The sequence below is a fragment of the Passer domesticus genome, chromosome 7 (genome assembly GCF_036417665.1).
Source record: "Passer domesticus isolate bPasDom1 chromosome 7, bPasDom1.hap1, whole genome shotgun sequence".
In the NCBI taxonomy this organism is placed as follows: domain Eukaryota; kingdom Metazoa; phylum Chordata; class Aves; order Passeriformes; family Passeridae; genus Passer; species Passer domesticus.
The window spans coordinates 46,588,264-46,604,171 of NC_087480.1; the positions used below are offsets into that span (position 1 = coordinate 46,588,264).

Consider the following 15,908-nt stretch of genomic DNA (forward strand, 5'->3'; position numbering starts at 1 on the left):
GCTTTGGCAATAGCACTTTTATAGGCACTACAATGATTAATACTTGATATAATACTTTTTGTACTTAGCATATGATTTTTCAAAATGTCAAGCTTGTTATGCTTTTATATAAATACTGTGTTAGATCTTGTAGTTAGCATGCTAAATATTTTGTAATATTTTAACAGAAGATATTAAGCTTAGTGGCAAAGTTTTTCAAAGTAATTTGAAAACAATTAGTAATTATCTCTGATAACTAATCTAAAGATTATTTTACTTCATTTTCTCAGGTAAAACTGGAGTACCTCCAAAGTCACAGATGAATGGAGACACAAAGTTTTCTTTGTACCTAGCTGATTTAAGGAGCAGGAACTCAGTTTCATCTATACCCCCAGTAAAACGTCTAAAGGTTCACTTGGATGCAGTCAACTATTTCATAGCTCATTTTAATCTGTTACATATTTGTAGGCATTGTTTGCAGAGAGAATTTTATCACTAAATATGAACATTCAAGTTTGACTTTTCTGTGTGGAGTGCAAAAAGTAAGGAAGTACAGAGGTCCAGGAATCTTTGAGAGGTTCTGCTGTTCTTTGGGACATTGCCATTGGTCCACTTTTGTGCATGTCCTCTGTATTTGGTATTTGATGGGTTGTGGTTGGTGGGGTTCAGAGGCATTGTTGGAAGGTACTGCACTGTGACTTTTTTGGCAAAATACGACCTGAATGAAACAAATTGTGGTATTTATTAGTCATGCTACTAAGAGTCCTTTTTTCACTGGCAAGTAGATCCACTTGTTTATAAAAAAACCATCCCTATTAATTTTAAACTTCTGAAACATTTCATGGCTTGCACTTTATTCCTCTGAATGTAGTTTTAAACTAGGTCTTTCTGTAGCAAGAATGACATTTGAGGTTTTGGAGGGTTTTATTTCCACCTCACAGTTTTGCTTGCTTGTTTATTTGCACAGGGGATTATTTAGCCTACAGCTAATGCAGATGAGAGTTAACCAGTCTGGCTTTGCCAGGGTGCTTGGCTACCTCCACTAGAAGCACATAATTCAAACCTTTTTAACTGAGTGCATTAAATAGACAGACATCAGAAAGTTTTTATGATATTTAAATATTATGCTGACTTACAATATTAATGATGCCATTAAACTTGTTTAAAAAGAATAGTTCTTAGTATGTTTAGATCTTATAAGTTAAAATATTTTGCTTTCTTTAGATGCAGATGTTAAATCAAGCTGAAAATGTGAATCTCAAACAATTTGTTTTTACACCTAAGTCTTTATTGCCAGCCTTGCCAAGGTATTACTAAGACTTGTTTTGTGAATAAATTGTATTTTGCAACTTTCTGCCATTTTTTACGGACATGTCACTGATTTATTTTTTTTAAATAGGTCTAGCAATAAACTGTCATTTTCATCACCTTCAGTGGATCAGGTAGATAATACTAATACCTTAGAAGTATCTCAGAAACAACTGCAATCCTGGAATTGTGGAAAGAGTAGTAAGTTATTGCTAATGTTTAAAATTACAGTGTTTACTCTTTTGATCTTTAATGCTTCATATTATTCTGCCACAGATAAAAGCAGATACTGTTTTTCAGATGCTTTGAATGTGGACTTTGAACTGAGAGACGATATTTGGGATGACATTGATGATGAGAAATTGGTATTTGCCAGTAATTTTGTCAGTAGAGAATTAGGTAAGGTTATTTCAACAAACTTTTTCTTTCCTACAAATTATTCGATGGGCTATTATTTGAGAATAAATTATTATAGTATACAATGAATAGAACCACCTGAAATTTTTGGTTAATTGACTAGACTGACAGGTTTATTATTCTGCCTTGAATGTCATATATATTGTGACAAATCCAATGTAGAAGGAAGAGTTGAAAAACTCACAATTAAAAATTTTTGATGGCCTGCAACTGCATAATTGTTGCTGCATAATGTATACTGACTGTATATCTCTGCCTATCTTTATAATAGCCCAAAACCCAAAGAAGAAATATTTCAAGTGTTAAGACACTTTCATAATTTTCAAAGTGTTATTTATCATAACATTGGAAATATTTAGAAGGGGTTGTGGCTGCTTCTCCACCCTCTTCTTAAAACTTTCATTCTTTCACAGAACATGGAAATATCTGCCTTCAAAGTCCAGATGAATGTCAACCCCTCTGCCAATATACAACAAGCAAAGCCACAAATAACATTTCAAAAGAGTAAGACTTACATAATTTACTACTATTTTATTCAGTTTAAAATATTGTCTGTATTTCACATGTATCTGTGTAATTAAATATATAAAAGGTTGTTCACTTATAAAAGTGAGTGAAATTTCAGTGTTTAAAAGGTATGAATTGTTGAATTATTTTAAATTGATTTTTATTGAAGTGTGCAGGGAAATAAGTAGAAAATCCTGTACTGAACAACAAATAATTTTTCCATTCTGTAAAAATACTGAAATTATTCAACTTGGTATTTTCAGTTCATGCACAGTACAAGATGAGTGCAATATTCAGAAATCAGATGTTTCTGTGGTGAATAGCACATCAAAAGTGAATTTATCTGTACAGAATAGAAATACAACTTTGGTGAGTAAAAATATATTGATAACATAATTTTCTATTATTTGAGTACTTGTTGTGTAAATATAGCTGCGATATCTGACTTAAGAATCAATTAGGATATCATGAATTTTGAATTGTCCAAATCATTCTGTGTTGAGAGAGACATTCCTGATATAAAGAAATAGGATTTGAATTTACTTTATATAGCATGATCTCAAAACTATTTACTCAATTAGATTGTTTTTCTGTCCAGTATATAGTTAAATTCATCACATGCTTGGTCCTTGTCAAACACCATAATATCAATTAAACACCAGTATTACATTCTACAGCAATCTGGGAGTTTCAGTTGTTTTAATCATATATACTTATAAAATTTTGTGTTGCAGTTCAGTTTTCAAGAAAAAACACATTCAGGTCCCTCTCAAGAGCAAAAAAATGTACAGTGTTCTTCCATCCCAGAAATAATCTCAGACTCTTCTAAATTCACTAGGAAAGAAGATTTTTTTATTTTCACAAAAGAACAGGAAAAAGAAGTAGATCCTAGGTAAGAAAAACTTACATATGTTTTTCTGTTTCTTCAGTGTTCCAGTTCTTCATGGAACACAGACTTTTAGGCAATGTGTTAGTTTCTAATATTCATTGCTAAAAAATTTGATTTTCACAATAGTAACAATTTTTCTTAAGAGACATTACTTAAAATTATATTGCTTGTCTTGACTCTATATAGTGTTTCTGATTCCATAGGGTTTGATGGGCTGTACCTAATTTGTTTGTTTGCTTAATCTTTAGATTTCTTCTTGATGATGAAACCAATGATGTCAAGCCCTTTCTTGGAATATTTGATGGTATTTTGTAAAACACATAAACAAAATATGTTGTAAGTGCTGGGGAAAGAACTTACAGTCAATTTTTCAGTGAAGGCTTCAGTCAAGAGAATTTGATTTCTGTTGTGTTCCTATTTATTAATAGCTGGATTGCTGCATAGAATATATAATAAATTAGACACCAGTTTTGTTGTGGAATTTATAGAATATGAGGAATAATATCTTGTTTTACAAGTATTAAAGTATTTTTGTTGACCTTGCTGTTTTCAGGATTATAAAGAAAAATATTGAAATGTGTCAAAGAATAGTTCATAATTTGAGGTTACTTATATAACTAACAGAAAATACCATTAGAGAAGGTAAAGGATTAAGTGTTTGTAGTAACATGTTGTAATGTTTGTTGAGTTTTTCTTTCAATTTCTCTAAAGCTGAATTTTTCATGGTGCTGATTCTCTAAAATAATTAAATTTATAAATAGAAGTAATAGAATGATAGATTATCCTAGATTCTAGGTACTCCTTTGGACAGTGCTATGAATGTGTTAATAAAAAAGTGCAACTTAAGCAGATATGTTTCCAGATTCTCAGCAAACCAGTTGTTAAATGTCTGTAAAAATACTGTAAAACTGTAAAATAAAGCCTTTTCAGTTTCATACCCAAGGTCATAACATGGACATTCATGTGTCCTAATACAGATTTAGGCACCAGGCATTGGATTTGGATATTTTCTTGTAGCTTTAGTGTTTGAATTGTAGACCTTGCAAGTTCAACAGTTAGTAGAATATATGATATTGCCTAAAATCCAAGAGAATGTTAATTTTTACTGTCAATTATTCAAAATGTGAGGAATTAAAATGTTACAATCACATGTGGAACATTAGCTGTCTGTTCTTTCAACACTGTTTGTGGTGCACCTAAATTCAGCCATGTTTTGCTCCACTACCAGGTTGTAATTTTCTCAACGAGAAACATTTTGCTTGACTCCAGTGTTTCCTTATGCTTTTGACTTAATATAACTCTTTCTCTGCATGAAAGAATGGCCTAACCTAAGCAGCCTCAATACTCACCCCTCAATATGTTTTTGACTATGTAAATGCCAGCAGGCCCAAGCTTAACTCACTTTTCTACAACCCAAGTATTTCATTATATCTCAAAGTTATTAGTATGCCAGATTCTCTTTTTGTCAGTTTTTTTAAAATTAAGCTTCCAAGCTGATGTAACTGAGAATTACTGTACTACTGCTACATTTAGCCCAGCAACCCTAGTCATGTACACATTCCAGTTCTGTCAGGGTAAGATTTAAGAATGCAGATTTTATCTCCTGCACATCACCACCTTCTGATTTCCTTGGGAAATGGCTCCCAGGCAGATCCAGTGGTGTTTCTCAAAAGATGCTTCATGTAAATGACCATGAGACCAAAACCCCAGGTCATGCCCCACAAGGTCAGTGTTGACACAGCTATGGAGAGCTGTAATTGCCATTGTTCAATTGAACCCCATTAAGAGAGAAACCTAGTTCACCTGGACTCCCTGTCTAGTCACTAGAAAGAGGCAGACACTGTCAGAAGATATTTTAGATTGTAAGTGGGCTGAATTGCTCTCTGGTGGAACTCCCCAGATTACCTGTGATGGGAGTGACGTGGAGAAGCTGATGTGTGCTGTAATTTCACAGACAGGCTCACTGAATATTGCCTTGCTTGTGCATGTGAGACACTGAACTCCTTTATCCATGTAAGGATCTAACCTTCCTAAGGTGAATAAAAGGGCAAAAGATGGCTGTGCTTTGTTTCAGGTGCTGACCAAATGTTAAAAGAGACAAATTCAACAGGGTATCATCAGACATTTAAAGTACATTAAAAAATTGTTAGAGTCTAAACTGATCCTTATTTTAATTCTACTTAGAGTTTAAACATTAAATGAATGGCCTGAATTTCAATCAATGGGATTGTGTAAGTAATTCTTTGGGGATACAGCAGGATGCCACAGACTTTAGTCTGGGGATGATTCTACAAAATTTACATTATAAAAAAATACTGTTTTCTATAATGGAATAGTGAAAGAATATTCAATGTGATGAGAAGTCAGATTTTACTATCTTACTTGTGTGATTCCCCATAATAAAATACATGCTTATACCTGCTTTTAATTTAACTTCAACTTCCTTATATGCTTCCTTGTCCTATCACACATATTGATTTCAAAATATAAACTGAGGTCAACCATATCTGTGCCTGAAGAAAATGCAATATACACTCAAAACCTATAATCTTCAAAAATAGTGGGAAAATAAGTATAATGTTTAAACATGTTGCCAGACATGTTTGTGTATAAGGTAAGTTTCAGCATACAGAATACTGCACATGTATTGTAATATAATTTTCATCGTGTGGTGCATATCTTGAGCACATTTTCATTATATAGCTTTAATTTCTGTATTTGAAGGTTTTTATGAGTTAAACATTACAGTAATTGTCATAATAAGAGCAGTTGCAACAACTTGGACTCTTGTTATTTGGGTGTATTTTTACTTAAATATACCTTCACAGAATAGTTATGTGATATATACAAGTTGGTGCTCTTAAAGGCAATCAGAATAATGATAAAGAATGAACAGAAGTCACCATATGAAACCAGTGTACACAAAATATTTGAAATCAGTAATTTTGCAGAGCACAATGATAACATTCTAATGCATCATTGTGACAGTGTCGATGGTACCTTTTCTGAAAGGGTGTCTTGCATTAGGTCTTTGTCACCTTGTCTGCATGTTATGTAGATGAGCAAATGAGTTGTATCATGTCAATTGTTTTACTGCCAGAATCTTTAATTGTATCTCTGAAATGAGATCTGTGAATGCCTGGTTTTTTTCCAAGCTCCTTTGCTTAACAAGGAAATAGAAAAGAAGGTTCTAATCAGGGTAAAATTCTGTTCCTGCAGAGGGCTAATAACACACTGAATTTTTGGAAGACTACCATGAGAATTAACTGAGGCACATACAGTGTTTTCAGTGATTAATTTCAGCTTGAATCAGGTAGAAAAAGGGCAGGTGTTTATTGGCTGCCACTGTTCAGTTGAGATAAACCTGGCTTAGCCATGCTTCTGTATTGGTTCTTGAAATCTACGTGACATTAAATTGTATCAGTTTAAGCCTTCACTTTTCTCCCAGTGTTGTAACTCCTGGTCTCCCTGTGCCCCGGATGGGCACATGGGCTGGGATAAGGAGTGACCTCTGTAAGAAGCACTAGGGGCCCTTGGGGCCCTTTTGTTGTAGGTCTGGCTCTAGGCACTGCTTGTCACTGTTGCCCTTCCCTCTGGTTGTGGAGAGACTGGAAAAGATGTGCTACTGTTGGCTTGCAGTCCTGCCCTTAACAGGAGTCCCAGTCCAGACTGTTTATACTAGTTAGGGAGAGTTGTTTCCCAGTTTGCTTTGGTGTGCTACCTCCCACACTGAAACACTACCCTTCGGGGAATGTGCTTTGAGTGGTCCCGAGTCTGTCTTCTTGTGCCTTTAAAATGGATTCTTTCCATGTGCCAGGACTTGAGGGGCACATCTAATTGGTGGTGTGTGAAAATGTTAACATATTTTGCAGAAATGCAATAGCTGATACTGGGTGGACATACGTCACTTAAAGAAGGTGTATGTCCTTTCAAATGTAATAAAATTGCCTAGATATAATAACAAGTAATTTCTTCCTGTGTTGAACGTATACTGCATGGAACTAGCATGTCTTTTAGACTGGGACTAGATGGCAATTTCTATATTTTAGATAGCTGAGCATAGGGAATAAGGCAAAATATTTTGTTTTGAAGGCTGTAAGGGTATTTTGTTTATATAAAGGAAACAATGTTTCTTTTGTAACTGTGAAACTTCCTATTAAAGGATGCATATAACTTTCCAAATAAGAAGATGCTTGTAGCTGTAAATGGCTATGATATATTTGCTGTTCCCCCACCCACTTAGAGGCAAAACCTATTTATGAGGCTTTATTAAGTGCAAATAATTCCCATGGCTTCTGCACAGAAGAATCAGCTGCAGAATATAGTCTGATTTGCATATAAATGACATGACATGATTTCTGCTCAGAAAAAATATATTGAAAAATACATATTTCTGCACTGGAAAGCTGATATTCACACATTTTAAGGTCAGCTTGCGTAACTTGTTTTAAGCTGCTGCATGTTGATACCTGATCACACTGCCAGCTAGATTCAGGCTTTATCCTTTGAAATTATGGATTTCTTTTTTTGATCTAATTAAGCTATAATTTAGAGAAACAGATTCCAAAACATTTATCTCATCAGTTTAAGCATTTAAAAGTACTCAGAATATTCATCAGTACAAGTGGAAAACTCTGAACTTGACACTTTTCCTTATCTCCAGTACTGTGAATTTGTGATGTGAGAGAATTCCTGTTGAGTGAGGCAGAAAAAGGCTGCTAACTTGCTCTAGTCACTTTAATAAATGGTAGGATGTAATGAAAATAGACACAAAAATATTACTCTTTTTTTGTGCTTTAATCTGTATAATAGAATAAGTAATACAGTGAACCTTGCCATTGAACTCTGTATATTTTCACAGATTCTTACCTCCTGCTTTGCCAGTACCTTTGAGGGTGTTTCTTTAGGCAGCCAAGTCACTCATGTGGGACAAGTGTCCACTTACTGAGAGGCACCTGCTGCTTCTTAGATCCATCCTAAAATAAAAGAAAGATGTTGGACAGACAGGCATTAAAAGGTTGGGAAGAGACCTGCCACAACTTGATTTCAAATTCCTGGCTGGCAAAGGTCTTAGTGAGCTGAATGCCATTGCTGGAAGCAATAGGTTCTCTGCTTAGAGAGCTTGATTTGCCACAGTGAATGGTCATTAGTTTTGAATGCCTCATGGAGAGCTTGACACTGTCTAGTAAAGAAAAAGTGAAAGTAGTGCTATCTAGAAACTTGTATGTGCAAATCAGAACCTCCTTTTTAGCAATTTCTTTCTGTCTATAAAGGCTATTAAATTATATGAATGAAAATGAGGCAGTATGAATTATTACTATTTTTCCTGGTGTGGAATAATATTTTAGCTGTTTTATTCCAGACTTGTTAGGTTCATGGGTGTAGGAAATACACTTGTTTTTATCCCAGAACTCTATCCTTGTGTCTTATGTGTTATGCCTGGAGAAGATTTTTCTGTCTGGTTGGGAATTTCCACTCAAAGAATAGTCACCCAGCAGCTGTATCATTTATCATTTTTCACTATCTTCTCAATTATAAAGATTTTAGGCTCTGAGGTCAGTTTAGTTTCTAAAAATTGTACTAAGAGATGTGAAAGGTGCATTGACCAAAGCATCAGCAAATTATCAAATAATTTTATTTCTTAAGTATGGCAGCAGAAGTGATAAAGAAAGTGTTGGCAATGAAATAGATATGCTTATCTTGTGATACATCCCAGAGATGCATTTCAGAGACTGGAGGCTTGCTTAGTGAGGAAAATAACCTGTGTTAGGAAGATAAGAGGTACAAGTGGATGGATCTCCCTCCCTGTCTCCTGGGTGTGATTGTCTCAGACAACCATATTAGCAGAAGGTTAGACACATTCTTAGCTCCTGGAATGGATTTGCTGAAGTGACAGTGCATACTGAGGATGATGGTAAAAAGATGGGCAGTGTATTCTGGAAGAAAATAAAGTTGGCAGCTTGCAATGGAGGACCACAGCTTCAGATAAGCATGTGGTTCAATAGAAATTAGTCTCTGTCCATAGACTTTATAGCAGCCGATCAGAGCTGCTCTTTCAGTTCAAGCAGTTAATAATATCTCAGCACTGTAGCTTAAGGGATACAATTTTCAAAATTATTGTAGTGTGGGACCAATAAATTTCAGCACAAAGAAGGCACTATTCCATATAATTTATTTTAGATTTCCATCTAGGGTATGTTCTGACACTCCATATGAAAGTCAAATTGTCCATGTAAAATGGTTTTCAGGTGATAAGTTGACCCCTGGGGTTTTAGTAAAATAATAGGTTCAGAATTCCATCTGACTCTCCAATCTATAAAAGCTAGTTATCAGCTGTTTGAAGGATTTGATAAGAAACAGAAAAAAAGAGAGAGCTTTTGTACAGTGACATTTTTCTCATTAATGGGACAATGTAAGACTCACAAACTCCTTCTGGATTTGGTAGTAAATACTCTGCTGACGTGTTCCAGGAGGTAGTTGTTCTGTGTGAGGAGTGTATGTGTCTAATCCTCCACATGCATATGGAACAAGGAATATTTCTAACAGACATGTACAGCCTGTCAAAAGAAGGACGTTTACTGTGCCATCATCTGGCCATCATTTCTAAATGCATTCCACCACCAGAGCCTACTTTGGCAGAAGTTTTGCTGCAGAATGACTGTCTTACAGTGCCTAGAGACATGGTAGAATATTTAAATGTTATGCAAAACAAATGGTAACCTGAAAAGAAATGAGGTGTTATTTTAAGTTCTTGTCTGAACACTTGCTGTGACTTTTGTTTCTAGTTTTGTTATTTAATTGTATTTTCTTGAGAATACTTAAAAATAGTTACTATTGTAACTTGTGACTTTACTGCCAGTTTAAGCAGATCCAAAGTTGGGTAGAGGCTTTGTTGCATTTTGTTTTAGTAGATGGGTGTATCTGCATGTTCATGCAATGTTAGTGAGTAACTGGGAAAAGGTGACAGTAAGATAGGACCAGTCATTGTGACAGCAGAGGCAGCTTGCTTAATAAAATGCTAAAAGCATGTTTATTCTTAGTGCATTTGAGTGCCTCTTTGAATTTTGAGCAAAAAAATACCTCCTGCTTTTAAAAAGCAACTGTGCTCAATAAAATATGACTTTCTACAGTCTTTGTATATAAAAAGGATTGTCTCAAAGCAAAACCCAAGTCCTCCTCGATTGTTTGTGATGTTCCTGTACTTCCCCTTCCCGTGTGGGGGGTGAACATTGAGCTCACTGCAGAAGTTCTGTTATACTCTGTGCTGCAACCTTTGCAGGTGTGAGGAAAGCTGTACAGAGGGCACCCGTTTGCCTCCTGTGTTCTGGAAGGGGCAGACATCTCCTCCTCCAAGAGGAACTGAGCAGTGCTCAGGAGTGAAGACACCTGATGCTCCCAGGTTGGGTAGAGAAGGGAAATGTAGTGATCTGAGATCTTGGAGGCAGTGTTGTGGAGGAGCTGGGATTTTGCCTGTGGGACAGAGCAAGCTTTAGAAGTGACAGGAGAAAGGTAAGTTTCCTAGAGGAGGTGTCTGTGCCACCTCTGTGAGCCATTTCAGAAATTTTCAGATTGGAAGGAGGACTGGAAAGAAAGATTTGCGCTGCAGTGACACAATGGAAACATTACTTTTAATGGAAACATTAATTTTTTATTAATTCTAGCTCTCCAATAGATCAGACTTGTCGTGATTTAAAGTACAATTCTATCCTCCCATTCCAGTAACATTTGCATTTATAAATCTGGATTGGGTGTGTGCTTATCAAACAGAAAAACATCTACCTAAACACAATGGCTATTTTGGGGTCCTTGTGGACAGGATGAAAAAGAGCTAACTGCTCTTACACCTGACCTCTTCCTGGTTTTGTTTGGTTGCTTTTAACTTTATAGAGATAACTGGGTGTTAGTCCTGGGTGTGTAAGTTATAACAGATGTGGGACAGGCCGGCTCCCTCCCTTGAATGAACTCCTGCTCGTTCAGGTGTATATGAGCAGCACTGAGATCTGCTGGAGTGTGCTCAAAAGCAAAGCATCTGTTGCATTCTTAAAGTGCTTTTCTTCTGGAAGAGCAGATCTGAGAACCAGAATTTATGAATAACTGACTTCTCCTATTGACTGGATTTAATCTGCATTAACACTTTCCAAAGTAGCTATATATTTTCCGCTGGGTTGTTTGTCACTCTGAGGCTGATTTGAAAATACGTCACCAAATTTCAAGTTTTCAGGTGTTAGTGCTGAAACGTTTACCTCTCCACTGAGGTAATGATCATGTGTATTTGTGGCCCTAGTTAATTGCAGGCCTCACCTTTTGCTTACTTAAGCCCTGTGAGAAATTGTTTCCTTTCCTGGAGTGGGATGATGCACAGAAGGAAGTAAAGTACTTTATCTGCATTCTTCCATACCTGTAAATGCTGGGAAATGCTGGGCTGATATGGTGTCAGGTGCTGTAGCTGGGTAAGTATTCACTGAAAAATCTGTGAGTGCAGCCATAGGTAGAGTTGGTGTCAGACATGAAACCAGCATGATCCAGCCCTGGAAGGAGAGTCCCAGAGCTCTGCATCAGGGAGGGCACACAGAGCAGCCACATGCCCAGCATCAGCCCCTCCAGGACAGGGACAGCAATCCATTACCCCAACAGAATAAGTTTACTAAAGAAGCATTGGACAGATGTGGTTTTATTAAAAAGTCTGTCCCATAACTTTTAATGCAGGAATGGGGTATCTGTTCTAAGACTTGGAATTCAGGACATAGCATGACTAAAAAGAAAAACAGGAGAAAAAATAGTAGACAAAGTCTTGTCTCCTTCAGAGGCACAGCTTTAGGAACCACCTTCTTCTTACATGAAGCACTGAGGCTTTGAGGTTAATGATGAGTTTGGGGCAAGACCCACCTTTGTGTCTGTATCTTGCCTTTTGTCCCCTGTAGGCAAACTTAATGCAGATGCCATTTTGTTTAGTGCTATACAAGGTTGTGCTGACTGGCCAGATACTTTTGGAAGTATGACTGGAATGTGCTTGTGAAGACATGGAAACCTAATCAGTAATGAAAATAGTCACTGAGTGTAAATCTGTGTTCTGTCAGAAAAGCTTGTTGATGCTGTGGAGCTCCACTCTTGCCACTCAGCTGTTGTACCAGGCCAGTTGTTTTGTAAATTATCTGTTATGTGAATTATCTTTTGAGAAGCCTGTCTCTCATCTCCTGTCAACGCTGTTATTGCCAGAAGAAGTGCATGTGTACAAAGAGCAAAGCAGACTCAAATGTTAGCTTCTACAGTTGCATTTCACTCATCCTTGAATTGGAAAGTAGCCTTTGTTTCGTGTATGTGGCAAGTGAGCTACATAACATTAACGAAACAGAGATCCTAAATCCTGCTTAGAATTGTCATTGGCAGCTCTTAATGTATTTTCAGTAGTATTTTTTATTTGGAGCTTAGTCATAACTCACCAAGATGTAGTTCTGCTTGTTAGCTGTAGAGGTGGTTGAAAGGGCTTGGGATACCCGAAGATTTCATCCCAGCTTCATAGCATTCCTCATTGCCTTGAAATTGTGCTAGGCTTTGTATCTGTAGTGAAAGAACTGAAAATAGAGCAGCACTAAATTGACATTTCCACTGAATGGAATGGAATGGGAAATGAGAAGCTCTTTGTCGGCTACCATTTGTAAACAGTTGTGTCTTTCCTGCAGACCCTGACAAGAGATTTCAGACCATATTTCTTTAAAAAGGTCATTGAGGAATAAAACCCCCAGGATGCACCGCACACGAAGTGTGTTGATGTCTTTTACACGGGGCTCACACCGGACATTTCCCCTCCGTTACCGCGCTCACAATCGCCGGCCCGAGGCGCGTTGAGGAATCGCCCATCGGCCGTGCAGGAGCCGTGCGTGAACGAGCCCTCGGTCACTGCGCACCCGCGGGAGCTCCGCGCCCCCGGGCAGTGCGGAGGGCACAGTGCGGGGCCGCTGGCTCCGTGCCCGCTCCCTGCGGGCCGTACCGGACGGAGGCCACCGCCTCGCTGGCCGCGCCGGGGGTGGCCCGGGACAGCCGGGGCTGCCGCCCTCGGGGCGCCGCCCTCCCGGTGCTTTAGCCGGGGGCACTCGCGTGTCACCGTGCGCTCCCCCTCGCTGCTGGCGCCAGGCGCAGGGAGAGACCGAGGTATGGCACAGCTTATGCTGTAGGCACCCCATGGTGTGTTCCACGGTGCTTGTCCAGAGGGCTCTCGCGTCTCGGCACTGCTGGGTAGGTGACACACAGACCCGCGGGCAGGGACGGCGGGAGGGACCCGGCCGCCACCGCCGCCCGCCCGCGCCCCGGAGGGACCTGGCGGCAGGGCACGCAGCTGGCCTTGCTCGGGCAGGTGTTTCCGGACGTAAAGGGGGCTAAATACTGAACACCCATGCAAAAATGCGAGCTAAAAGGAAGGGCGCCGACTATACCGTAGCAGCGGCAAGCGCTGTAATCTTAAATGGAGAGAGGCCTACGTAAGATGGCCAGTTCTGTGGATTGTAACCAATTGATTAAATGGTTAACAAGGGACTGACGTGCTGCAGAGGGAAGGTGACATACCATCCTTTCGGGATTTTTCCAAACGAGGGAGTCGTGTGACCCACTTCAGCACCGCAGTTCCCTCCTTCCTCTTACTTTGTCACTCTCGGGTGACAACCGGGCCAGCCAGAGCGGACGGCCGAGCCGAGGCACCATTTCCAGCCGCTGCTGCCTGGGGCGCCTCGGTGTGCAGTTCCTCTGCACCGTTACCCTTCCTGTGGGAAGGAAGGGAAAGAAAAGAGCCCTTTCCTTAGTGCAGAAATAGGTTATGGGGTAGGTTTTGCCTCAGAATTTATTTTCTCCTGCAAAGGAAAGTGCATGCCTGGAGCAGCCATTGCGCTGACCTCCCTTCCCGGTGAGCGAGGTCCCGCTGCATGCCGGCCGGGGAAGGGAGCGGTGCGAGACCTGGCTGGGCTCTGCGGCCTCGCTGGCTCTGGCTCTGCGGCCTCGCTGGCGCTGGCTCTGCAGACGGGACCCCAGAGGCCGGGGTGCCCCTGGGGCTGGGGAGGGCTTGGGTGTGCCTGTGGTCGGAGTGGGGCTGCACGCAGATCCTTCCCTACAGAAAAGTTTGTCATGGACTGGTATCTGGCTTCACATTCCTTCCCAGAGCCTCTAGAAGTTAACTTTCAAAAGGGAGGTCTCCCTTGTGGATTTATGTCAGTGATTTGGGGTTTTAAACTATTCATGCATGAAAAATGACTTAGGAGCTGTATACTCCCATGTATGAATAATGACTACATGGGAACACAGATTACAGCAGTTTTGCACTGAGACTGCTGCAGTTTACATGCTCTCTTTGGGAACATTATGAAACGTTTTTAAATGCTGGTTCATGTTAATGCATTGATTTCAATCCATCTCTTTTTGTCCCTTTTGGATTTGTTCAACTTAACAGCTAGCTTGTTTCATGTTTGCTCTAAGATATGCTTAGCAAATTAGGCAAATAAAAAAATGCTTGCAAAAATATAGGGCTATGCACATGTATCAGGTTTTTTATTTATTAATAGACTTCAATTTCCATATGATAGTCTGCCTTTTTTTTTAATTTTGGCTCAGTGGATAGTTTATGCCAATTACACGTAGTTTAACAGCTTTGAAATCTGTTTTTGCTTTTCTAATGCATGAAGACATTGATTCTGTTTCAGGTTTTAATTAAACTCTACACTGACTTTAAATTCTATTGTCCTTTTCATTTAAATAGGATTTTTGTTAGATCTTTAACAAGACCTCAGTGGGGTAATAAATCTAAGCAATTGTCCTTATTAGGAGTAGATTATCCTCAAGAGATGGAAAGTCACAGAAGTAACTAAAACCATTTGCAGAGACTGAACTAAGGCTTTTTCTTCCTAAACATTAAACAGACTTGAAAATTACTTGCTTGGGCACTCAAATTAAATTAAATGATATTTTGTTTATTTTTCCCATTTTCAGTGTAGGCTATTTGCATTTACTTAAAATTCGTGTTTCATTGAGTAGGACTCACTCCTGAATAAGGATCCTTACTTTCAGTATACAAGCTGTAATTGAAGCTCAATATATCCTGCCATTTCTTTTATTAACCCTTGCAGTGCTTCTAATGTATGGGACCTGCTGACACAGTGAGTGCATTCTTAGTTCATTGTCTTTGCCATAGAGATGAGTCTTGGCTGAAGAATTGGTCTTGTGTTTGTCCCACACCCCAGCCAAGGAGAACTGTGGAGTATGCAGGAGTGTGGAGCTTGTGCAGAGATCTCACAGGCTGGATTAAAAACAGGTTCTTGGAGAAAACTTGTCACACACTCAACAGTTCTGTCTAGGTTTGACCTTAGAGTTTATATACTGCTAGGAGGTGAAAGGGGATGTAACTCATGGTTCTCTTTTTTTCAGCTGCTTGCTTCATTCGATGGTATTCTCTGTTCTGCAGGTGCTCCAGGTTTGCTTTGTTCCTTGCTTTAGTCATCGGTTGGCTTCTGATGGGACAAGGCCTCCTTTATACACACAGTCAAATCCTGAATAGCTCCCCAGTGTTTAACTCCCAACTTCATTATACACATTGTGGTGCAGTTTCTTTAAGCATTCACTCCTGTGGAAGCTCCGTTTTGGGGGACACTCATTTCTAGGACTTAAGTTCTACAAACCAACGAGCAAAGGCAGGGGTGTTGTTCCGGGACATTGTCCCAGTGAGCCCTGCCGAGCCAGCGGCCTTTCCCTGCAGCCCGCAGTCGCTGCGCTGGCCAAGCCACTGCCCTCCGCGGGGACCACGGCCGCGGGAAGCGGGGCTGAGGGGACC

General features: G+C 39.3%; 1 protein-coding gene and 1 long non-coding RNA gene across 22 annotated transcripts in view; one reads left to right on the top strand and one right to left on the bottom strand.

The window, feature by feature from the left end:
* HFM1 (helicase for meiosis 1) overlaps nt 1-5,528 on the top strand; it is a 104,116-nt gene extending 98,588 nt beyond the window's left edge. For all 21 annotated transcript variants that reach the window (XM_064428293.1, XM_064428291.1, XM_064428304.1 and 18 more), the window contains 8 exons: nt 270-388; nt 1,204-1,286; nt 1,379-1,488; nt 1,588-1,686; nt 2,118-2,208; nt 2,475-2,580; nt 2,946-3,103; nt 3,349-5,528. In XM_064428293.1, coding sequence (XP_064284363.1) covers nt 270-388; nt 1,204-1,286; nt 1,379-1,488; nt 1,588-1,686; nt 2,118-2,208; nt 2,475-2,580; nt 2,946-3,103; nt 3,349-3,415 — 833 coding nt within the window. In that variant the 3' untranslated portion in view covers nt 3,416-5,528. The remainder of the gene's footprint in view (nt 1-269; nt 389-1,203; nt 1,287-1,378; nt 1,489-1,587; nt 1,687-2,117; nt 2,209-2,474; nt 2,581-2,945; nt 3,104-3,348) is intronic.
* Nucleotides 5,529-10,660: 5,132 nt separating this feature from the next.
* On the bottom strand, nt 10,661-15,831 carry LOC135305092 (uncharacterized). Its single transcript, XR_010366369.1, has 3 exons — nt 13,661-15,831; nt 12,541-12,672; nt 10,661-11,628 (listed from the first exon to the last, which is right to left on the bottom strand). It is a non-coding gene; the product is annotated as an uncharacterized LOC135305092 (long non-coding RNA).
* Between the last annotated feature and the right edge of the window lie 77 nt (nt 15,832-15,908).